This window comes from Panthera onca, chromosome D1, assembly GCF_046562875.1.
Source record: "Panthera onca isolate mPanOnc1 chromosome D1, mPanOnc1 haplotype 2, whole genome shotgun sequence".
Classification (NCBI taxonomy): Eukaryota; Metazoa; Chordata; class Mammalia; order Carnivora; family Felidae; genus Panthera; species Panthera onca.
The window spans coordinates 56,378,687-56,404,181 of record NC_138348.1 but is presented as its reverse complement, the minus strand read 5'-3'; the positions used below and the strand labels follow the sequence as shown (position 1 = coordinate 56,404,181).

Sequence of the window (25,495 nt, the reverse complement as noted above, 5' to 3'; positions counted from 1 at the left end):
TATTTCCTTATGGCATTTATTACGATCTTTGCTTTGTGTTCTTTGTCTATCTTCCTCTCTGGAATGTAATTACCATGTCTGTCTCATTCAGTGCACAGCAAAGTGCCTGGCACATAGTAAGTACTCAATAAATAATCTGTTGAAGGAAGAAATGAAAGAATGGATGGCTGAATAGATGGAATAGTGGCAAACTAAAAGCTAAAACTCTAATCTCACAACTTCCTACTGTATCCAAAGTGCCTCTTCAGCGCTTGTGCCCTTCAGATAAAAGGCATCCTTGCGAGAGAAATTGGCTAAAGTTTAAGAACATTCCTGAAAGTTTTGTCAATTTTTTCACATAGCATTCTGATTTTCTAATGGGAATACGCTTGCGCATTTTAAAAAGATTGCGTGTGGGTGTGCATTTTAAGGAAAAGCAATCTATTGAAAGTTTATTTTTATTTGACTATTAATGGTAATCCAGCTAGAGAAAATAGGCACACATCACCTACTTGACGTCAGGGATAGAAGAGCCTGGCCTGTTTTTAATACAATAGAGTTGTTCCATGTCATGGAATATCTCTTTCTAATGCATCTTTTGAATGTCACAGTTACCATCTACTTCAAGTAATTTTGTTGTACAGAATTTAGGATGACAGCAAATCCCAGGCACACACTTTCTTTTGGCCTCTTCAGTAGCACTGTTGGCAACCAATAAACCCATGATTTCTCTTGGACTAGTATCTTTTCTAACTAAATCAACTGGGCAGGCATTTATCCCCTCCCTGTGTGCCTACTTCCTGAGCACATTGGAGATGAACAAGAATTGGTCTCTCTCCTTGAAGAGCTTGCAAGCTGGTAGAGCAGACAGACCTCAGACCTTTATAGATCTTAGTGATCCATGGCAGTGTGTGACTGGGTTCCTCTGTGGCAAACTTGAAACGCCTACTTCTAACTCATCAACACACCTTGGAAAAAACCCTTCTCTCTGTGTTTCAGAGAGAAAGTTAAGTTAAATGATCTAAGATCCCCTCCAACTCCAAAATCTTACGATTTTGTGAAATGCTATTAAAAAAGTTTAATACCAGGTGGAAAAATAGGAAAGACGTTTGCCCCGTGAAGGAACTGTCAGTTGAGATAGTCCTTGAAGAATTTTAACATGAGATAAAGAAGGGCTTCTGAGTGTGAGGGAAGGAAATGAAGAAGATATGCCTAGTACAGTCTGTCAATGAGTAGTACATTCTGGTAGTAAGTGTTGAATAAATTCGGTGTTTTTGAGAACTGTCCAAAGACATGAGCTCATCTAGAAACATCACATTTTCTGCGAAGAGAACATTTTGCAATCCTAACGCATTCTTCCTTACCTCTAGTCAGTATTATGGAGCTTGTGTCATCCTGCTTTCAGCTGAGGGATATATTTTGTGGAAGCTCTACTAACAGTCCAGTAGTGCCCCCTTTATCCATGGTGTCACTTTTCTTGGTTTCAGTTACCATGGTCAGCCATGGAAGCAACTGTCTAGATGCAGATGATCCTCCTGACCTATTGTCAGAAGGTCAGTGGTAGCTTAACGCTGCATTACAATGCCTACGTCATTCACCTCACTTCATCTTGTCACGTAGGCATTTTATCTCACATCACCACAGGAAGAAGGGTAAGTACAGTACAATAAGATATTTTGAGAGAGAGAGACCACGTTCACAAACTTTTATTACAGTATATTATTGTAACTTATGTGTTACTACTATTGTTATTTATCTCTTACTGGGCCTGATTTATAAATTAAACTGTAGCACAGGTATGTATGTGTAGGAAAAAACATAGTCTGTAGGGTGTGGTCCTACTGGTACTTCTGTGGGTTCAAACATCCACTTGCAGTCTTGGAACATATCTCCTGCTGATAAGGAAAGGAGGCTACTGTATAAATAAAGGAGAGATGTGGGCACAAAACAGCTTAATGAAGTCCCAGCATTTATTTAACCTGCTTTTAAATGACTGCACTGAAGTAATTTAGAAGAAGTTGTATCTCTTCTCTTCACACTGGCAGCTGCTGGCTAGGATCATGAAGCAGAAATACACATCTGGGGACCAAATTATTTCTTCCATTATAGATGCCAACAAAAGCATTAGTCATCAAGTTTAGAGTTCCCTTCCATCGGGAAAACATGGTTAATTTTAATGTTACACATTAACAGTGTAAAGGGCCTTATTAGAAGATAAATGTTTTTAAAATATATAGTCTTTTTACCTTACAGAATAAGGAAGGAACTATACTTTCTTGAGTATTAACTTTTTGCCTTCTATATTATGCTGTGGTACAGATAGAGGGTTGGGAAGAAACATAGAAAAAGAATCACAGAATACAGCAATATTTTTTAATGGAGAACAGTCTGTTAATATAGCTACTCAGCTGATGGTAAACTAGAGCTCATACATACCTCTTATGGTTAGATTGCTACCAGTAGCCCAGTCAGCCTTTCTGCCAGTCATTCCTCCCTTCTCTTATTTTCCTTTCTTCTCTTACTCAAAAACCCATACTCAGTTTAATTTTGAAGTTATATTAATTTTAGAATAGAAAAAGGTATAAAACTGGATTAGAAAAAAATTAGAAAGTTAGGTAGAGGAAAAAAATGACCCCAAACTCCGTCCTTATGACACCACTGTTAGCAACTTGATGTAATTCTGTCCTCTTTCTATTCTTTTTTTAAACATATTTGTCATAGGGGCGCCTGGGTGGCTCAGTCGGTTAAGCGTCCGACTTCAGCTCAGGTCACGATCTCGCGGTCCGAGAGTTCGAGCCCCGCGTCAGGCTCTGGGCTGATGGCTCAGAGCCTGGAGCCTGCTTCTGATTCTGTGTCTCCCTCTCTCTCTGCCCCTCCCCTGTTCATGCTCTGTCTCCCTCTGTCTCAAAAATAAATAAACGTTAAAAAAAAAATTTAAAAAAAAACAAAACCATATTTGTCATAATAAAGTTAATTTTGTATATTTTTCCATCTAGCATTCCATTTTGCTGGATAGTCTTCATAATCTTTCTTTTCATGTCTGTGTAGTATTCCCTCAGGAAGGCATACCATAATTCACTTAACTGCTCTCTTATAGGTTCAATATTTAGATTGCTTCCAGATATTATAAATAAATAATACTCTGAAAGAGTGTCTCTGAAAGAGATATATGTGTACATACTTCTTTTTTCCATAGTAGGAATAGATTTCTATAATACAGATTCTTAGAAGTAGAATTCATAGGTTGGAGATTTATAGTTCTTCGTTTAAGGTTGGGTTTTGTTCTTTTTTTCCCCCTAGATTCTCAAACTATAGCTGACAGTGTTTACATGACTTCTTTATCTTCAGCCATTTCCCCTATCATTTCCCCTATATAACAGACATCCTGGCATCCACTTTGTTGTGCAACCTCCCTAAGAGCGTGAGCATTTTGCAGAGTTGCATAGAAATAAATTCTGACTTTCCTCATTATGAAGACCATGCTGAATAATGTGTTTGAAAGGCAAGGAAATTAAATATTTTTAAACATCAGGATGGTAGTTTAGTTCTCATTTGCCTCGTTAAATGCCTAATAGTCTTTGCAGTATAATGGGTTTTGTTTTTGAAATATGAAAATCTGTTTGTTGGCTTGTCCTGATCCCAAAGAAAAGAAACAATGGCTTTTTGTAATGAAATAAATGTAAACAGTAGAAAATAATAGCATATACCTGCAAAAATTTTTAGGCACTTCCGTATTTACAGTTTTTCCAAGTGGTTAGTGGTCTTGTTATTGGATTAAACTCCATACCCAAATAGACCACACTATTATTGAAACTGAAATTTCATATTTTCAGTAGGATCAATTTAATTCAATTCAGTAAGCATGTGTGGAGCCTGCATGCCTCATGAGACCCTTTGCTAAGTGCCGGGAGTTACAAACTGAGTATAATGTCTGCTGAGTTTGTATCCACAGATTGAGAGAACCAGTCTCACTAACAGCCAAGACCAAAAGATGGGCATTGAAAAGATGTGGAGAATTTCAGTTCTAAGAGAAGTATCTCCAGCTGTATTGTGTTCTTTAACTTTCTGCATACCCATAACAACAAGTAAAGTACCTGACACAAATCCATATACGTAGTACATGTTCAAAAATACTAATCCACACCTGAAGATAAGCAGTCTAATTCCACCAACTGACCTTAAAATACTATTAAAAAGAGGAAGTTCACAAAAAAGCATCTCTACTGTACCAGGTACTATGTTAGGCACATTCATACATTATTTCAATTAATGATCACAATGGTCCTGAATGTATTTACAGATGAGAAGACAGACTTGGAAGAATTAAATATCTCCCAGTGGCACATAGCTAGTAAGTGGAGAGAGCTAGATTTGAACCCGCATATGTCTGCTTCTAAAGCCCTGCTCTTTACCATACTTTTTTTTTCCTTTGATGATTCTGTTGAATCATCATTGAACATCCTATTTTTGATGTAATTAATCATCTTATAACATCTTCAGGTACTACGTGGCCAATTGCCATTAAAATTCTCAAGCTTTACTGATATTTTTTGACAGCTTTGCTGAGGTATAATTGATAATATAGTAGGCTACACATATTTAAAGTGTACAATTGGATATATTTTGACATGTGTATACAGCAGTGAAACCCTTGTGACAATTAAGATAATGAACATATCCACCACCCTCAAAAATTTCCTCATGCTCCTTCCAGCCCTTCAGTCAACCACTGATCTGCTCCCATTGTGGGTTAGTTTATATTTCCTAGAATTTTGTATGAACAGAATCATACAATATGTACCTTTTTTTAAATTTTTGGTCTTTCACTCAACGTGATTATTTTGAGGATCATCCGTGTTATTGCTCATCAATAATTGATTTTTTTTTTTTATTGCTGAGTAGTATTTCTTTGTATGAGTACACCACAGTTTGTTTATCAGTTCACCTGATGATGGGCATTTGGGTTTTGGAGAGACTATTACAAGTAAAACTGCTTATGTTTTGAGTGGGTCAGACAGTGGGTATGTGTTTAACATTTTAGGAAACTTCCAAAGTGGTCGTACCATTTTACATGCCCATCCAAAGGGTGCTAGTGTTTTAGTTGTTTCACAGCCTCACCAACACTTGGTATGGTTGGTCTTTCATTTTAGATATTCTAATGGGTGTGCAGTAGTGTATCGCTATATTTTTGATTTGTATCTCACCGATAATGTTGAGCATCTTTTCATATGCTTATTTGCCATCTGCATATATTTTTTGGTGAAGTGTCTGTTCAGATCTTTTGCCTATATTTTATTGCTTGTTTTCTTTTTATTGAGTTTTGAGAATTCTTTTTGTATTCTGTATACAAACCCTTTATCAGATAGATGATTAATTTTCTCCCAAATCAAGTCTATGGCTTGTCTTTTCATTTTAACAGTATCTTTTAAAGACCAGACATTTTTAAGTTTGATGAAGTCCCCACTTACTTTTTTTTTTTTCTTTTATGGACCATGCTGTGGTGTGGTATGGTAGCTTTCACAAGCTATGATTTCTTTGACAAATAAATCTTTGCCAAACCCAAGGTCATATAGATTTTCTCCTATATTTTCTTCTAGAAATTTTATAGTTTTGGGTTATACAGTTAAATCTGTGACCCAGTTTGAGTTAATCTTTGTATATATGTATATGTATATCCTTTGTGTTGTTGTTGAAAAGACTGCCCTTTCTCCACTGAATTACCTTCACATCTTTGTCAAAAATCAATTAACCATATATGTGTGGGTTTATTTTTGGACTTTTTGTTTCATTCTGTTGATCTATTTATCTGTCCTGATGCCAATGCTACATTGTTTTGATTAATGTAACTTCATAATTAGCCTTGAAGTTAGGTAGTGTAAATTCTCCAACTTTCTTCTCCCTCTCTCTCTCTTTTTTTAAATTTTAAATCCAGGATATTTAACGTCCGGCTTTCTTCTTTCTCAAGGCTGTTTTGGGTATTCTGGGTCCTTTGCATTTCCATATAAGTTTAAACTCCCATTTTCTACAAAAAAAAAAAAAACAAAACAAACAAACAAACAAAAAAAACCCTACTAGGATTTTTAAAAATAGGATTGTGATGAATCTATCTGTAAGTCAGTTTGAAGATAGTTGATGTTTTAACAATATTGAGTCTTCCAACCCATTAACATAATACCTCCCCATTTATTTAACTTTAATTTCCCTCAGCAGTGTTTTATAGCTTTCAGTGTATAGGTCTTGCATCTTTTTTCAGATTTATCTCTATTTTAAAGTTTTTGGTGCTGTAGTGTTTTTTAAATTTCAACTTCCAATTGCTCATTGCTAACATACAGAAATATAATTGATTTTTGCATATTGATCTTATATCCTGCAACTTTGCTAAACTCATTTATTAGTTGTAGTAGCTTTTGTGTAGGTTTTCTGTGTAGATAATCATGTCACCTGCATATTATTACTACTGTAACTGTTAGCATCTCCAGTAGTTTAGGGCCAATGGATGTTCTTGCCTTGTTTCTGCACTTAGGGAGAAAGCATTCAGTCTTTTACCATTAAGTATGATGTTAACAGACGGGTTTTTGTAGATGCCCTGTACCATATTGAGGAGTTTCCTCTATTTAATTTACTAATATGAATGGATGCTGAATCTTGTGAAATGATTTTTCTTTTTTAGTTTGTTTATATGGTAAATTGCATTGATGATTTTTCAAATATTAAACAAACTTTGTATTACTGATAAACTCTACTTGTATCATGATACATTACCCTTTTTATATGTTGATTGAAATTGTTAAATTGGATTTGTTAAAATTTTGATGAGCATTTTTGTCTCTGTTCATGGCAGAGATTAGTCTATAGTTTTCTTCTCTTGTAATGTTTTTGTCTGGTTTTGGTATAATGGTTGTCTCAGAATAATTTGAAAAGTATCCCTTCCTCTTCAATTTTCTGGAAGCTTATATAGAATTGTGTAGAATTTTTCTTTCTTAAATGTTTGATATACTTCATCAGAGCATGTTATCTGAGCCTGAAGTTTTCTTTATGGAAGTTTTCTTGTAACAACAAATCCGGTGTCTTTAGTAGATATAGAGTCATTCAGGTTATTCTTCTTGAGTGGATTTTGATCATTTGTGTCTTTCAAGGAATTTGTCCATTCTATCTAAGTTGCCAACTTTATTGGAACAAGTTGTTTATAATATTCCTTTATTCTTCTTTCGTTATCTAGAGAATCTGTAGGGGCATCACTTCTCTCATTCTTGATATTGGTTATTTGTGTCTACACTTTATTTCTGATCATTCTGCTAGAGGTTTATTCATGTGATAAAGAACTAGATTCGGGGTGCCTGGGTGGCTCTTGGAAGCACCATCTTTGCTGAGAATTCTCAAACAGGGACTGGGCACAGGCACTCAGCAGGGTACCTTTGTCGGTTAACTGTCAGTCTTCAGCTCTGGTCCTGATCTCATAGTTCCTGAGTTCAAGCCCCCCATTGGGCTTGTTCTGGCGATGTGAAACCTGCTTGGGATTCTCTCTCCCTCTCTGCCTCTCCCACTTGCTCTCTCTTTCTCTGTCTCTCAAAATAATAAATAAATAAGTTTAAAAAAAAGAATGAATCAGCTTTTGACTTCACTGATTTCCCCCCCTGTTGTTTTTCTGTTGTCTTTTGTATTGATTTCTGCTCTGGTTTTTATTTCCTTTACTCTGATTAGTTTGGATTTAAATAGCTCTTTCCTAAGTTGAGGAAATTGTTTCCCATTCCACAGGGATCACTGTCCTTAAGTGCATTATGTCCAGGGTTCATATATTTTGAACAGTTTTTTAGTTGTTTCTGGAAGGAGTTTAAATCTGGTCCCTGACCATCTTATCTGGTCCCTCCCATCTTATCTGGAAACAGAAATCCACTTTGCTGATATTTTCAATGTTATCTTTTATAATCTACTTGTGTTGTATTTGGAATGATGTTCAATATGGTCACTTCTTTGTCCAGATGAAGCTCCGAGGTTCTGCTAGTGAGTTGTAAGGAGCAAAATAGGATAATGATTTAAGTACTTTCTAGGTATTGAGCGTGTGTTAGGGGTTTAAATATGTCACCTAATTTAATCTTTATGATATGAAGTAATTGTCTTCATTATAAGATAAGGTCATTGAAGTTGAGAAGTTCAGTAATTTGCCCAAGGTCACACAGCCGTAAATGGCACACTCAGCATTCAAACTCAAGTCTGTCAGACCCAGGGACCTAGTATTGCTTTCTAATTCATTACAGTCCCATAAAGTTGATGAAACCCTTCAGAGGTTGTTTTGCTGAGTACAAGGAGATAGCTAATAATACCAACCCAGAAATCTGCTTCTTATCTGCCCTTGCAAAGAGAGTAAGCATTTTACAACATCTGAGAAAGGAAAAACATTAGCACAGCTGGGAAGAATAGTTTTAATTGACGTTCTGTCAGGTGACAGGAAGGAAAAGGGCTAAGAGAGCAGTTGTTAAGAAACAGAGGAAGAATGTGATTTTAGAAATGCTGGGTCAAGAAAATATTGTAACAGTGAGGTTACAGAGGGTGGAAGAGGGAAAAGGCAGAAGTTGTTCCACAGTGACATACTTTGGAAAGCTTCTGGAGCCATGCAAAAGCACATGGCCCTGACCCCTTTTGCTGTCACTGCAACCTTTCATTCCCTTCTGAGACTCAAACAATGGACTCAAAATAAAGGGGAAAGAATGGAATGTTTAGTACCAAACAGTGTTGCCAAGATAAAATGTTTTGGATTGATTCCCAGTGCCAAAGCACAGTGCATATTAACATTCCTTCTATATTTTTGGAAATGTGTTCTACCCACACTGGCTTTAATTTTAGTTTTTATAGATATACGGGTGTTTTGTGTTGTTTTGTTTCAATGCCCACAGTTGTGGGGTTTTTTTAACGTCTATAACCTTTACTAGAGTATGAAAGCAGTATCTTCTGTGTAGATATGTTTACATTTTATGGCAGTTTTTAGCATGTGATCCTCACCTTTTATATGACACAGTGCCTTTTTGGAGAACAACGGAATCATAGCCTGAGATGATTTGAAAGGTCATGATTTGAGCCTATTTTGTCATTGACCTGACTGACCATAGATGAAATTATTTGTAAGATGAGGCACATGATTATCTGACTCAGCTGGGAAGAATTTCCAATAATAGTTATAAAATAATGAGAATATTACGAGGGCTCGTGAAGTGTAGGCAATACATTTGACAGGAAATATGTGCTACTTATTCTTTTAGAACGCTCCCCTCCACACACACACACACATTTCTATAGAATTTTATTAGGGAAATAGCAGTTAAGAATAGAGTCAGTTTTAAACATTAGTGCTCAATAGAAATCACTTTAATTCACTAAAAAGTAAAAGTGGACTGTATAGGAGGCCTCTGCTTTGCAACTCACTGAATGCCAGGAAGTCTTCTCTGACCTTCCTATTCACAGGACCCCCTGTGCACTCAGCATTTAGTTGTGATGGCTTCTCCACTCTAGAGTATGAGCTTTTGCAAAGCAAACCATGTCCTCCATTTCATATCTAAGAGCCTAGCACAGTGTTCAGCATATTGTAGGTATTTGATATTTCAGTTAATCGGTCTATTGTGAGACCTGATTCTGACCATCCATTTCTTATATCTTTAATGTGTAAACATTTGTGCCTTCGGATGTTTGAACATGGGAAAAAGTAGCTAAATAGATGTTTATATGTAGCTAGAAACAAAGAAACTTTGCCTGTTTTGTTTCCTCTTTTTTGGATTTTTACTTTAAAAAGTAAGACATATTTGGGGCATCTGGGTGGCTCAGTTGGTTGAACATCCACTCTTGATCTCAGCTCAGGTCTTGATATCAGGGTCGTAGGTTCAAGCCCTACACTGGGCTCCACACCAGGCATGAAGCCTACTTGAAAAAAAAGAGTAAGACATGCTTACTCTAATAGTTCAGATTGTAAAGAGAGAGAGATATTAAAAACAGCCATCTCTATTTCCAGTCTTTGTTGTGTTATTCTTCTTCCCCCTGTCAGATATTTGTGTTCATATAAATACTATTTGTACTTCAGTATCATGGACAGTACTCTAGGTAAATACATTCGTTATACCCAATTATTGAATACTGTACTGAGAGTGAACCCCAGAATGATCGTATGGGTACAGACTGGTTGTGAGTATACCTTGTTTACCCTTGTGACATTGTGGCTGACTGGGAGCCGTAGCTTGCTGCTGCTGCTGCACCATGAGAGAATATTGTACCATGTCGCTAGCCCGGAAAAAGATCAAAATTTAAATTTTAAAGTATGTTTTCTACTGAAAGTGTATTACTTTTGCATTATCACAAAACAAAAAATTGTAAGTCAAACCATAGTAAGTTGGGGACCATCTATAAATTACGTGAGATTTCAGCACTTTATTATTATAAAATAGTCTCTGTGTTAGGTGGTTTTGCCCAACTGGAGGCTAGTGTAAGTGTAAGGTCTAATGTACGCCCTAGGTGGGCTAGGCTAAGCTAAGCTATAATGTTCAGTAGGGTAATTGAATGCATTTTCAACTCAGGATATTTTTCAACATATGATGAGGTTTTTCGGACATAATGCCATTGTAAGTCGAGTAAGATCTATAGTGTTACATCCTGATCCTTTATTTCTCCATAGTATATTTACAAAAGTGAAATTGCTAGATCAAGTGGTATGTTTTGTTTTTAATTTCAGTAGGGTTTATTTTTGTTATATTTTTAAGGATTATAAGCTTACTTTTTTTTTTTCGAAAACTCTTTTCAGTGTTTTTATTATTTTTATTTTTGAGGGAGACTGTGAGCAGAGCAGGGTCAGAGAGAGGAAGACACAGAATCCAGATCAGGCTCCATGCTCTGAGCTGTCAGCACAGAGCCCAATGCAGGGCTTAAACTCAACGAACCACAAGATCATGACCTGAGCTGAAGTTAGATGCTTAACCGACTGAGCCACCCAGGCACCCCATATCAGTTTACATTTCTACCAATGGTAGAGGAAAGCCTGTTTCTCCATATCCTTGGATAGCATTTAGAAATCTTTCTAACGTTTCCCAGTATGATCAGTTTAAAATGGTAAAAGGCCTTTGGGCGCCGGGGTGGCTCAGTCAGTTAAACATCCAACTTTGGCTCAGGGTGTGATATCCCAGTTCGTGCGTTCAAGCCCCGCATCAGGCTCTGTGCTGACAGTGCAGAGCCTCCTTCAGATCCTCTCTCTGATCCTCCCCTGCTTGCTCACTCTCTCTCAAAAGTAAGTAAACATTTTTTTAAATGGTAAAAGGTCTTTATTAGTATTTAACAGTGAAAAGAGAAAAGATACTGATAAGGATAAACATTTATGTATTTGAATGACATTTTACTCTTGGTTTTTAAAAACAAAACAAAAACACCCGATCCTTTCAGAGGGCCTGATAGAGCATTATAACTCTTGATCTTGGGGTTGTAAGTTCAAGCCCCGTGTTGGCTATAGAGATTACTTAAAAATAAAATCTTAAAAAAAAAGAACTTGGCCCTTTCATAACATGAAAAATGCAAGAGAGAATAGATACGTTTTTCTCTGTGCAGTTGAATAAGTAATTAATAGTTTGAACCAGTCAGGTTTTAAGTGTTTTTTCCTGCTTCACTCATTTTCTTGAAGTAAGCAAGCTAGGTAATTAATGGCTTCTAATTTTCCCCAGCTTAATGCAGACCCCGAAAGAGAAGAAGGAGAAGAGTTTGAAGACAACATGGATGTTTTTGACGATAGCAGTTCCAGCCCTTCTGGCACCTTAAGAAATTATCCACTCACCTGCAAAGTTGTTTATTCCTACAAGGTGTGTATTTCTGTAACCTAGTGCTCATTTGAAATAGTGGCAATGCTGGAGACACACATGACTGTATCTACCTAGCCCTAAAATCGGTGTTCAGTTAATATTAGAGACAATATAACATAGTGAACAGTCTAGACTCTGACCTCAGACTGCCTGGATTAAAATGCCACTTACAAGCTATATGACCATACTGATTAGTCCCTTCATCTCTGTGAGCCTCAGTTTTCTTATCTCTATTATGGAGGTAATATATAGCGCTAGTTTGAAGATTAGAAATAACACTTTATAGCAAAGTATTTAGCATAGTGCCTGGCATCTAGTAAATTTTCAGTAAATAGAAATCTTACCCTTATTATCAGTTGCCTGCTTTGGCACAGACCCTCCATTCGGATGACGCTCAAACTTGATATTAAAAGAAAATTGTTTTACAAAGCAGTTTTGTTAAACTTTACCTTTCCTAGTCTTAATATGACCACCTCTTATTTCCATAGTAAGTAGGGACCTGGATAAAAAGATGCCAGAATTTCCAAACTTGATTTGGTATAATAGTTCTTAGTCTGTCTCACCCCTGCTCTGCTTTCACATAAACTTTTTACTCACACAAAATAAATTGAGTTTCACTCCCCTCATCAGTCCATTGACCAACCCTCTTGATGCTACCTCCAAAACATACCCTGAGCCCATTCGCCTTTCACCATCTTGGTCTAGGCCACTGCTTCAGTTACTGTAAAAGAAAAAAAAAACATAATTGGTAGCCTTCTGCATACTTGCCTCCCTCCCAAAAGTCCATTGTCCACTTTTCAGTCAGAATTATCTTTAACACATAAAGGAGGTTATTTTATTCCCCTGTCTAAAAACCTCTTACAAGCTTTCCATCACACATAGAAAAACAGACTTTTCACTAGAGTCTATAGTGTTCAGATTGATCTGGCCCCTGACAGTCTCCCTAACTTGATGTCAGACCATTTCCCTACCCAGCCCAGTCACCACACATTAGCCACTGTGGCACCACGCTCCTTCCTGACTTGACAACTTTTCACTCACTGCTCTCTCCACCTAGAACATCTTTCCCCAAATCTTGGTTGGCTGCGTACTGCCCTTCACTGAGGCTCAGCTCAAATAGAGCCTCTCCTCAGGTCTCCCCTGACCACCTAAATATATAACTGACTTCTCATTTACCCAACTTGTGTACACATACTCAGTCTCTCTCTCTCTCAAAATAAATAAACTTTAAAAAAAAAAAAAAAAGAATACTTCCTCTTTCCTAAAAGGGCTGGAGTTCTTTTTCAAAATAAACTATTTTGATAATCTTTTGAAAATTTCAAATCTTCTGCTGAGATACTTAGAAAGGTGTTCTAGAGTATTATACAAGTAGGGTTGGGAATGTTTTCCCATCTCACCTGTCAGTATGATATTTACTTTGAAGTTCCAGAATTAAAATTTAAGGTCCTTTAATGGAGAGGGTCCCGAGTGTCTGAGTGATTATAAATAGCTCACATCCATCCAACATCCCCTCTATTGACATATGCCAGGCATGTCTCTATAGTAAACTGGACTATAAAAATCTGTTTAATCATTTAATCACTGAACGGTCACTCAGTGCCCAGTATGTGATATGTTTCAGGGATGCAAGAATTAGTGGACACAATTCCTGCTGCCTCCCCAGATGGATAGTCTGGGGGGAATAAATATTAAGCTGAAAAGTAGAGTACGTATGAAAACATTTATAGTAGGGGTTAAAATGGCTAATTTTTCCTGTGATAGTTGGAAGCAATTCCATAGATGAGGTGGCATTTCAGTTAGGTCATGAGTAAGATCTTACTAGATACGGTGAGAAGGGAAAGAACCTTCTAAGCAAAAAGAATAAAAGATAAGAGACACAGTTTGATGAGAGTATGGGATGTTCAGGAAATGTTACATTCGGTGGTGGGTGAGCATCAAGTGTGGGGATTAGAGCAGCTGGAAATAAAGATGTTTGCCGTCAGAGAGTAAAGGGCCTTGGAGACCAGACTAAAGTATGACTTTTATCCTGGCTGGTAGGGACCTCTGGATGTCCTAAAATCAGATTGGGCTTTTAAGAAGGTAAACCCTGGTCATGGTATAGATGCTTATATATGGGATAGATTAGAATAGAGAGAAATGAACTGTAAGCCTAATGGTGATTCCCATAGTCCAGACCAGCAAAGCAGGCCTGGATTAATCTGGTGAGGACAAAGAAACATTATATTTAAGGATTAGACTAAAAATGCTCATAACTTTTGGGGCACCTGGGTGGCTCAGTCAGTTAAGCATCTAACTTCGGCTCAGGTCATGATCTCATGGTTCGTGAATTCGAGCCCCGTGTCAGGCTCTGTGCTGACAGCTCAGTCTGGAGCCTGGTTCGGATTCTCTCTCTCTCTCTCTCTCTCTCTCTCTCTCTCTCTCTCTCTCCCCCTCTCCCTCTCCCTCTCCCTCTCCCTCTCCCTCTCTCCTCCTCTCCCCACCTCCCCTGCTTATTCACTCTCTCTCCCTCTCTCTCTCTCAAAAATAAATAAATGCTCATAACTTTTAACCCTAATAGCATAGATCCTAAGGAAATTATCACAGTATAGAAAATGATTTTGGACACAAAATGTTCTTTCATCATAGTACTATTTTTATAATAGCTGAAAGTTGGCAATCCAACAAGGGATTGTTAAATAAATTAACCATTCATATAACGTAACAGTAAACATAAAATATTATGAAGATAATTAAAAATTATATTAATGGAAGTTTTTTTATGTAAGAAGAAATGATATGTTATGCCAGAAGAATAAAATGCTCGTGTACCTTAAGATTTCAGTTATGCATATTTCCAGCTTTTCTACAGTGAACATGTATTATTTTTATAATCAGGAAAAAGTATACTGTTTTCAAAGAAAATAGGAAATTTAGAGAGGTAGTGGTGGGAATGGAGGACTTGGCCGCTTCTACAGTTCTGGTCGTCCCTGGATATTAGGATTTCAGGGGGCAGTGTGAGACCACGTGTTTATTTAAAAAACATTTCCTGACCACTTGCTGACTTCAGTTGGGATAAATGAGAAGAATTACATTCCCTGCATAAGTCATTCTAGTGGGAACCCTACAAGGGCAAACAACTAAGTAGAGTGCCATGGTAGTTCTCATTAGAGAGATGTGCAAAGCCTTACAACAAAAGAAGGAAGAAGCAACCAGCTCCTTGGGAGTGGTCTGGAAAAACATATGAGCTGGGCCTCAAATCATGAGTAATTCTAATAGCTACCATTTGTGAAATACTGTATGCCTGGTACCATATTTATGTTTTTCTAATCTCTTTAATAACTCAATATGGAAGATATTATCAACAAACCCATTAAATCAACAAATATTAATTGAGTACCTTCCGTGTACCGTCCTGTTCTTTTCTAAGCTTGAGGACATGGCATTGGTCAATTACAGACAAAAATCTCTGCTTTCATGGAGCTTACATTCTAATAGGAATAGAAAAGAAAACTGATGCTCAGAGAGATCTTATGGACACTTGCCCTTAGAAACAGACTGAAGCTGGACTTGAATCCACAGTAATCTAAATCTGTTTGCCAGATGGGAAAGAGAGAGCAGGGCCTGCTGGAAAAAAGAAACAGTCTGGTAAAAGCATAGAGTCAAGGAATAACATGGTGTGTTCCGAGAAGAGGCAATAGTGTATGGGGCCAAAGCTGTGAGAGACCATGGTGACCAAACTCTGTAGAGTCTTGAGTTGCCATGCAGAGGACGTGACCATGTCAAGTGGAAGCATTGATTACTGTTTGGGGTTGGTCTGATCAAGCTGGTGTCTGCTGATATTCTATAACAGCACTGAACAACTTGCATGGACCTCCATGACTTTTTTACAAGGGCAGCGGTATATTTAAAGGTGTTCTTATCCTTCCTGCTTTGGTTCTCACACACACTGAAGTCAGGTTGTGTTGTTACTTTTTAAGTCTTACCATGGAATTAGGGAAAATGTTTTTGTTATATTGGTGCCTTTTCATGGCATAGTCAAAGCATAGTGTGTTTTTGGATTAGTGAAGAAATCCCACTGGAAAAGCTATCATGAATCAATGAGCCTTTTATCCTCATGTTTTGAGATCAGAGGTAATTTACTTAAAATTCTGGTCCTGGAGTATTTCTGTGACTGGTCAGCCATTTTCAATACTGTTTTAACATCTTAAGCAGCTATGGCAACATCCAGAATCTGGGTTTAATAAAGTATTATAATGTACACAAAAAGGGAAATGAGGCTTAGTAATGTGACCCATTTTTTGCTTGTGTAACCTGGAGATACTTTACACATTGAGATTGTGAGATTTGAAAAACTGTAGGGTCTTACAGTTTGGTTATATAGTTGTTACTAATCTTGGGACTTGGGGAATGCTTTTAAGACTGCTCACCAGAGAACCAGAAGATGCTAGCAGGCCCCACCCTGTTACATGTGACAGGCAAGTCTCTTTAGGAAACAAAGCCACACGGTTTCTCTCCAGCCTCTCTGCTGAGCCCCTTAGAGGTTGCACTCAGATTCTGCAGTCTCGGGAGCAGTATCTGGGTGGCCAGCGCTAGTGAACTCCTGTGTCAGAGACCATAAAACCATCACAGTTAGCAGCCTGTACAAAAGCATCTAAGTGGATCAGCCCATTCTCCACAGTTAAGTTAGAGCATAATAAATCCAAATTGTGGACAATCTCAGCCATTTTCTTTCCTGCAACTCTAATTCTCCTGGCCATTGTTTATCGCACAGTGATTCCAGATCAGTTCTAGGCGCTGCTCAAGCTGTCATCCAATCCATGTACATAGTTCTCTGCATTTTCACGGCCTGCGCCTCCATGGTAGCCCTCGGGTGCCGTTCTAATTCAGTGCTTGCTCCTGTGCCTGTGCTTCACAGATCATCATGGTTCTCAGCTTATTCATCCCACATTGACTCCCTCATCCTCCCCAGAATGGCAGGATTGTCATTTTGAAGAAATGGAGGCATCAAGAAGTTGAATAACCAATAGAAACAAGCTGGAGCTGGAACCCTGGTCCCCTGCTTCCAGCAGAGTGCTATGTTCACTGCACCTGATGGTCTCTTGAGGATTCCGTTTCTCCAGTTTTTGCTGTGGCTTTATTTTGTTTAATTTTTTAAAGTAAAACTTCACCTCATTACGATAGTTTTACAACACTTAAATTTTTATGTTTGGTATGTTTTTCAAAATCATTTCAATATTTTGATCCCCAGTTTTTGTTATGATCAGCGCACATCTGCTCTTTATCTAACCTTTTAATTTTGTCCATGACCATCCTACATTGCAGGCTTCTCAACCAGATGAGTTGACCATTGAGGAACATGAGGTGTTAGAAGTGATTGAAGATGGAGATATGGAAGACTGGGTAAAGGTATATTCCTTTGCTCATATCGCCCCTTCTTGTGACATTTTAGGAGTTTGTTTTGGTTCCTGTTTTGCCCTGTCCAGATTGTGTGTGCAAACCTATTTTGTCACATGTCTTTTACTCAGGCTCGAAATAAAGTTGGCCAAGTGGGTTATGTGCCAGAAAAGTACCTACAGTTTCCCACCTCGAACAGTCTACTGAGCATGCTGCAGTCCTTGGCTGCTTTGGACAGTCGGTCACACACATCCAGCAATTCCACGGAGGCCGAGCTCGTTTCAGGCAGCCTCAACGGAGATGCCAGTGGTAAAGACTGAAACAAGGCACTCTTTATTTGGTCACATTTTGGCCTAAACGGTATTACCCTGGAGTCAGCCTTCCGTAGGTTAAAAAGCATATCTTTATTCCTATTCTATGATATATTTTCCATAATTTGGTCACATTTATCCTGTAGGGTAGAACCCTGAAGTTGATCTTCAGTGAGTAAAAAAATTACTCTTAATCTGTATGATGCTCTTTTAGTTGCCACATGAGCATAGGGGTGGTTGCAAAAGGAACCTGGCTGTCCGTGTTCTTACTGCATTTTCTCCCTCTTCCTACCTAGTCTGTTTCGTGAAAGCACTTTATGACTATGAGGGCCAAACAGATGATGAGTTATCCTTTCCTGAGGGGGCAATCATCCGAATCCTGAACAAAGAAAACCAGGATGACGATGGCTTCTGGGAAGGGGAATTCAGTGGGCGGATTGGAGTCTTCCCATCGGTGCTAGTGGAAGAACTTTCAGCCTCAGAAAATGGTGACACTCCATGGATGAGAGAGATTCAGGTACATGAGAGGGGAGAAAGCTGAATTAAAAGCTGGTTAAAGAAAATGACTCCCAAGAGGTGGCTGACCCATGCAAACACAGGCTGCAATCTCAGCCCCTCCTCCCCACTCCAGTCCTCAGTTGCCACGTTTATGCAAAAAATTGAGTTTGGAAAAGCAGAGACTCATCAACCTGGCTCTTGGGTAATGGCCATATAACACCTCCATTTGCCCACTTTCTTTTCTCTGAATCAGTTAACCAAAATGATAAGTTGTATGTGACATACATAAAAGTGGTTTGGTAGAGAGAAAGAAAGAAACCAGAGAGGGAATTTATTGTCTCTGCAGTTAGTTTATATAGTAAAAATACTGCTTTCTATCCACCACTGTCAGAGCCTGCCTGCCAGTCCATTTCAGAGGACTAATGGCAGAGCCCCATTATACTCATACGGCTCTAGGCTCAGCTGATCATAGCAAAACTTGCCTTTACGGGAAACCCTAATTCAGATCTGTCATAGCAGGTCTGGCAGGCCCAGGACCATAAGGAACATGTCTCCCCATCTTGTGTGTGTGGTATTGTGAACACTTAGTCTGACATTTACAAAATTTGGGGAAGTCGAAAACAGCCAATTATTTTCTTAACACAAAAAAATAGAATTTGTCCCCTTTTTTTTCTTCACTAGATTTATTGAATTGACTGATTTAGTGTGTTTTCAGTAGAACTCTAGAGAATGGTTTGACTAAAATCAGTAGTATAATGAGCTCTCTGAGGAGAAAAAGTTAAATGCATCACAAAATTGGGATTTGTGGTGGTTATTCTAAGTTCATGTGCTTCTGATGAGGCTGACCAAAATTGTTGATAGTCATAACTTAGCTGCAGAGAAAAGTAACATGTCTGAATTAGGGAAGCCAACTTGCCTCTCAAGCTTCCTGAGGTGAGCACTTTGTAACCTCTTTCCTTTGTGGCAGATCTCTCCTTCTCCCAAGCCACCAGGCTCCCTGCCTCCACTGCCGCTGTATGACCAGCCTCCCAGCAGCCCTTACCCCAGCCCCGATAAGAGGAGCTCCCAGTACTTCCCACGCTCTCCCTCAGCAAATGGTAAGGGTTTTCCTGGGCATGGATCTAAATACATTTTTATTCAGAAATCCACATGTTTACCTGAAGAGCAAACAGATTTGTTATTAGCATTTTTATTGCCCAACAACACAAATAAAACGAGCTGCTTGATTCCCTCCCTTAGAAAACAGCTTCCATACCGAATCGCCGGGTTGCTCACAGGCACCAAGGCATACTCCTGAGACCTCATATGGCAAACTGCGACCCGTAAGTCTCTTATCTTACCTGTTATAGAATGCGGTTCTTCCAAATGGAAAGTTAGCAGTTAATGTTTCCCTGTGGCCTCTGTGTTATGCTGATTCCCCCACGCAAGGATCATATGAGTTTGGGAAGATAAAAAGAGCTCTTGAAAACAAAGTCTGTAAAAATACACGCAGGGGCACCTGGGCGGCTCAGTCAGTTAAGCATCACGTGGAGCCTACTTGGCATTCTCTCTCCCTCTCTTTCTGCCTCTTCCCCTGCTCGAGTGCTCTCTCTTTCTCTCTCTCAAGATAAATATTTTTTAAAAACTCAACACATCTTGGAAGGTCTAGTCTAGACTGGTAGTTTTTTTTACTGAGCTATGGTGAGATAGCTACGAAAGGTGTATTTAAATTATAGCAAGCATTAAAGTGGTCTAAGTGTGAAACAAGCAGTTTTTTTCCAGCAAACATTTATTGATAAATTATTTTCCAAGCTTATATTTCTCTATATGAGGAACACAGAGATGAAATGAGATATATTTCATGTCCTTTTGAGGTTTAAGAGCTTCTATTCTCAAGGAGAATCTCTTACAAATAATCACCTCTACTCATCCCTCACTCTACCCCACCACCTCACTGTGAAACAGCCCTTCCAAGGTCATAACTTTCCCACACTCATCCAGTACATTTATTTTCCTTGACTTGCTTATCAGCATTTGACACCATTCCTTGAACCACTCACTTCCTTTGGCTAATTCAGCAGATGTGTACTGAGTGCCTTGTTAAGGACTTGGTTCTTAGCCATTGCAAAGTTGTAAGTAGGACAGTGATGTGACTGGTTTTCCATTTTGAAACATTGCTGTGGCTTCTAAGTGAGAGTGAATGGAAGGTGGCAGAAGGGACATGGGAGCCATTAGGAGACTGGAGCAGTGGTTCAAGCAAGACTGGAGCAGTGGTTCAAGCAAGATGGCGACATAGACTGGTGGATAAGAGTGAGAATGAGGAGAAGTGAGCCAGTTTGTTCCACTGCCCTTTCCTGGTTTGCTCTCTACTTTCTGGCCCTTCCTTTTCATTGACCTGTATGGGCTTCTCTGCTTCAGCCCATCTCTGCTGATGCTTCTCAGGGTTCTGTCCATGGGTTGCTTCTCCTGAAGTCATTAAATTCACTCTCATTCTCCTCATACAATCTCATCTACTCCCATGGTTTTGATAACCATTTATTTACTGACAACCCCTAGTCTCATAACTGCCAATCCAGTCTCTTCCCTGAGCTTCAGCCTTGTGGACATTTCACTGTATATGTACCAAAGCCCCAAAACTCAGCAACGAGTTAATTATCCACCTTGCCAGACACACTCCTTCCATATTGCCTTGCTTGGTGAGTGGAACCCCCATTCTACCACTGCTCTGACCTCACTCTTGATAGCTTTCTAGCCCTGCCTCCCACAAAGGCATCACCTTTCCTGCCACATGTACCTTGGAGACCTCTATCAAATACTCACACTTCTCTCCTCCCTGCCCCACTCCTCCCACGCCCCCCCCCCCCACCAATTCCTAGGTCAGGCTGACATAAACTCTCATTCACATGACTACAAGAGCCTCCTAAATTGTCTTCTTACCTACACTATTGCTCACTCTTGCCCTCCACTCTTTTCTCCAAACTATTATCCTAGTCATCCTTTCACATATCTGCTCCTGCTGTTTAAAATTCCACCAAAGACTCCTCTTTGCCTACAGAGTAAAGCTCAGATTTCCTTAGCGTGGCTTAATGAGGCTCTTCATGACTTCACCCCAAGCTACATCTCCAGTCTTATCTCTTGCAGCTTTCCTTCCAAGACAGGCCAAAAGGTTTTCAGTTCCCCAAGCATTGCTCTCTCTGGGTTCCACCTCCAGGCCTTTGCTTTGGATGAGCCTTTTGGAGCTACAGTGACTCTTGTGCCCATGAAGCTTTCAGCCTAGGCAAGACCCTGATTTGTGGGTTCCACATTTCATCAGAACAGTTAACTCCTTGGTGTGGGAAATAGTGAGAATTACGTTGGAAGCACACGCTTTCATGTTAAGAGCATTTGTGAGACCCCTGGGGTACCCATGTCTATGGATAAATGACTGGTTGGGGTTTGGATGCTTCAAGCACTGAATCAGGGAGCTAACAATCCATGTATTTGTTCCTTGCTCAGGTCCGGGCAGCTCCCCCTCCACCTACACAGAACCACCGAAGGCCAGCAGAGAAGATTGAGGATGTGGAAATCACACTGGTGTGATGATGGGTTTGCCCATCCATTACTGCTACAATCAAGGCCAGGCTTGGTGTTTGGCCACTCTTGTTTTTTAGGCACCTTTGCATGATGATGACTCTTGAACGGAGCAAAAACAAGGAGGATTATGTGAACGGGTGGCCTGGTGGACTCCTCCCACGTTTTGAATATTTTGTGCCTTTTTTTGTTGTCATTTTCTATGTCATCTCTCCTACCATAGCACAAATCCTAGTGGGCCCCAGAAGCAGAGGAGGACAGCCCTCATGCCTAACAGTGGTCCATTTTTATATGAGACTCAAGACCAGGACTCACTCAGGGCACGGTCACAGAGAAACTGATCATGTGAACTCGTACAGTATATTACTGTGGCCACAAGGATGTGGCAAAGATCCTCATCTTTCTTCAAGTGGCTTTTGCTCGTCTGATTGAGTTTAATCAGATCATGTTGGCTACGTAAGGAATTAGAAGGAGGGATTTCAGGAGAGGCTGGCTCCTCCCCACAGTTAGTCCCCAGACCGAGAAAAGTGAAACCTTATTGGAAAAAAGTGGACTGCCCTGAGTTTATCGCCAATTTCATTAATGCACATCTCTTCCACAACTAACAGATTTAAAACAGTAACAGTGTCCTTTGTATTAATATTTATGGCATTCATTTAGTATTAGTGGAGCTAATATGGAGGGGCTGAACTAATAGCCAAATCTTGTCCATCACATAGACTTAATAGAAAGGAGGCTGCGGCTGAAGCAGAAATGGAACTTCCAGATCTGAAATGAGCCGATTTAATGTTCTTTTTGTATTTGGGTATTTTTCATCTTAATTTTTGCAGCATATATTCTTCTGACCAGTACCTTTAGAATCTGAGTGTCTAGGTAAATTGGGGACACATACTTGCCTTGTTGAGCTTCTCTGCTAGGGAGGCCCCTCGCGTCATTTTATTCCCAAACCAGTGCACGAGTCCTGACAGCCAGCCTGTGGCTGCTCTAGACCGGTGGCCACCCCCCACGAAAGTGCAGCTTCCCAGGTCCCACTGACCTGACATATTTCCTTAGGAGGAACAACCTGTGGCTCATGGAAACCAGCTTCTCATGGAAAAGGACTAAAGGGTTGCACACCCTGCACAAGTGCAAACTGATAAGGAAAAGACAAGTTCTCCATGTCGCAAGGAGAGCCAAGAGTAGCTTTCTCCGCAGGCTAGCAAGCTCACGGTGGCAGGTGGCCCAGGGTAGGGCTCTGTCGGCTCTCCACCTCCTGTGGAAGATAGGGAGTGCCGAACCTAGGGACGAAGGGATTTTGCCAGTTGGTTTGTTTTTGTTTTTGTTTAAGAAATCAGATTTGCAGAATTTAATCTAAAAGTTGTATTATGCTTTGAAAACTCCATCCTCCTAAGAATCTTTAAAACTTGAAATGCTCGCCAAATGTCCCCATGGGATTTTTGACCAAAAGTCAGGTTATAGCTGAAGAAATCTTCAGTTAGTCATTTGATCACTTCAGTGACAGTACCCAGCGACGAGTCTTCTCCGTAATTTGGGGTTTTTGTTTCGTTTTTTGCATTTCTTAACCTGTTGATCTATTTGAGGTCTTTTTGTGTTTATCAAACTTATTCTTAAGTTTAAAAAAGAAATTAAAAGGGTGGTTTTTTAAGATTTTAAAGTTCTCTGACATGTTAAAAATCTTCAAAGCACTTTATAAAATCTTCCAAGTGCTTAAATCAGGCAGTTCTTGCTACCCAGTCTTGTATTCTCTCTTTAGCTAGCCAAATTGTCCTTGAATCTGGATTTTCCACATTCTCAGAGAGTTATTTGAAATCTTTTGTTATATTTTAAAATATTTTTTGGAAGAGCTGCTAATTTTATTTTAAAAAAACAAAGTTGTAAAAATATGCCTCCTTTTTAAAAAGAACCCCTCCCTTCAGGACATGTAATCAAGCATCACAGTGCACAGGGCCAGGCTTGGAGGGAGTGCCTCTGTGCAGATGTGCTTTCTTTACAGTGGCTGTAAAAAGTTTGTATTTATTATGTATAAAATGTTGAATAATAAAAAAAAATGGAATTAAGTTTTCTAAGTTTCCTTATAAAAAGATTTAGGTAAATAGACCTTCCAAATAGACAATGCTTTTTTATAAAGATATTCCTAGGCCCTCCTTTTTTAAACCATAAAACAGAGAGGGAAGTGAATTCCCAGTTAAAGGCTAAGTCCCTCTTGCTGCCAGCCAGCCACACGGAGGACCAAGGCTCAATGTGTTTGGGGAGGGGCCCCACAGCTCTCCTCTTCCCAGGGCTGGGCACATGCAATATGTATTCTTCCAGACATTTTCTGTACATAAAACTCATGCATGTACACATTACCTTTTTACATATGTGGGGTTATATATTTAGTAGGTTTACCTCATTCTTTTTGAAGGCTATATTCTCCATGGTTTGGATATATCACAATTTTAAGCCTCCTATAGTGATGGACGTTTAGGTTGTATCCATCCATTTGCTGTTAGAAAGTTGAAATTACCATATTTGTACATGATTCTTTATAAATTTGTTCCAGTAAAAATATTGGGTAAATTCCCAAATATGGAATTTGAAAGTAAAAAAGCTATATGGACATTTAGTTTTGTTAGGTTTTGCCAAATTGGCCTCCAAAATGATTGTGTCTGTTAACACTCCCACCAGCAGCATAAGAGACAACAGCATCGACTGTGGAGTCAGAAGGTCTGAGTTCAGTCCTGGCTCTCACTTGACAACTGTGGGAACTGAGCCTCAACATCCTCATGGAAACTTGAGGATAACACTGTGGATCCAAGAAGGATACCTCAAGTCTGTAGCACAGGTGGTCACCACCAAACACCAATATTCCTCGCCATCACCTCCCCCACCTTTAGTGATCTACAGCTGAGCTCCTTTCTTCCAGCCTCATAGTCACAAGGTTGTCAAGGGAAGGTAGGTGCACGTAGGTAGGTATTAAATACCACATTCAGTACCCTTTCCATCTTCTGCCTTCCCCTGCTAATGAAAGGTGTTCACATTTGAGATCGCTATTGGCAGCAGGGGCTTAGTCTGTGATAAGGGGGCAGAGTTAAGCTAATTGTCTCACCCCAGCATCATCAGAGGAACTAACTGTAAAGCAATGAAGCCATAGATTCACCGCATATCGCATATCGCCTGGAACCCTTTCCTCTCTGACCTTCGACCCTAGCCCACACCCATAAGCCAGACAGATACGCAAGTGGGAGGATGTCAGCTGGCTTTAGCCCTGCTACCACTTGATGGGTGACCTTTCCCTCTGGGCCGCTGCATCCCCAGCCTTGAAAGGAGCGGGATGATTTCTAAGGGCTTATCCAACACTTCGTGCTAGATGAGTTCAGTTTCTAGACACAATGAAAACATCAAACAAAAAGGTCACAGTATTTGAGAACCGAGCACACAGACTTCTCCGGATGGCCAGAAACTAAAAAGAAAATTCAAGCCATTGGACTGTCCACTGAGAGAAAGCAAACCCTCCTCTGGGCTATAATCACATCCTGGGCTGCACTATTCCCTTGCTGCCTGGGGTCCAGCCACAGCCCTCAGTTATGGAGCCAATTACTGCCTGATTAACTAAACTGAGTAGCTTTACAACAAAATCTAGCTGCTTGGAATCTTTGCGTTTATTTTGCTCATTACAAAGAGGTTTTTATGACAAAAACACAACCAAGTTCTAGAAATTTTAGTTTAGAAGGGGGAGAATTATAATTTGTCCTGAAATCCTGCAACCTGACACAACCAGAATTAAGTTTCCTCCTAGACTCTCCCTGTTTGCTCTGTCACTGTTGATCCAAGAACCCTGTGAATGCCAAAGAGCATCCTGTTCCTGGACCATTTTCCCCTGGTCCCGTTGGCCAAAACAACAAATGAAGTACTTCTCTCATGTCTGTTTCTGAGAGCTCTCTAGTCTGGGAATATTTTCCCAGAGTGTAATCCTGAAAAAAC

General features: G+C 39.5%; 1 protein-coding gene and 1 long non-coding RNA gene across 7 annotated transcripts in view; one reads left to right on the top strand and one right to left on the bottom strand.

Annotated features, from left to right (window-relative positions):
* Window positions 1–23,589, top strand: part of FCHSD2 (FCH and double SH3 domains 2) — a 296,103-nt gene extending 272,514 nt beyond the window's left edge. For all 5 annotated transcript variants that reach the window (XM_078433111.1, XM_078433113.2, XM_078433114.2 and 2 more), the window contains 7 exons: window positions 11,667–11,801; window positions 17,103–17,186; window positions 17,306–17,483; window positions 17,782–18,002; window positions 18,951–19,080; window positions 19,223–19,305; window positions 21,458–23,589. In XM_078433111.1, the coding sequence (XP_078289237.1) occupies window positions 11,667–11,801; window positions 17,103–17,186; window positions 17,306–17,483; window positions 17,782–18,002; window positions 18,951–19,080; window positions 19,223–19,305; window positions 21,458–21,541 (915 nt within the window). In that variant the 3' untranslated portion in view covers window positions 21,542–23,589. The remainder of the gene's footprint in view (window positions 1–11,666; window positions 11,802–17,102; window positions 17,187–17,305; window positions 17,484–17,781; window positions 18,003–18,950; window positions 19,081–19,222; window positions 19,306–21,457) is intronic.
* Window positions 9,648–17,107, bottom strand: LOC144612923 (uncharacterized). Of its 2 annotated transcripts, none has more exons than XR_013550129.2 (4): window positions 16,208–17,107; window positions 12,472–12,522; window positions 10,157–10,242; window positions 9,648–9,888 (listed from the first exon to the last, which is right to left on the bottom strand). It is a non-coding gene; the product is annotated as an uncharacterized LOC144612923 (long non-coding RNA). The 2 variants fall into 2 exon arrangements; XR_013550130.2 differs by having other exon boundaries at window positions 9,648–9,885.
* Window positions 23,590–25,495: the final 1,906 nt, after the last annotated feature.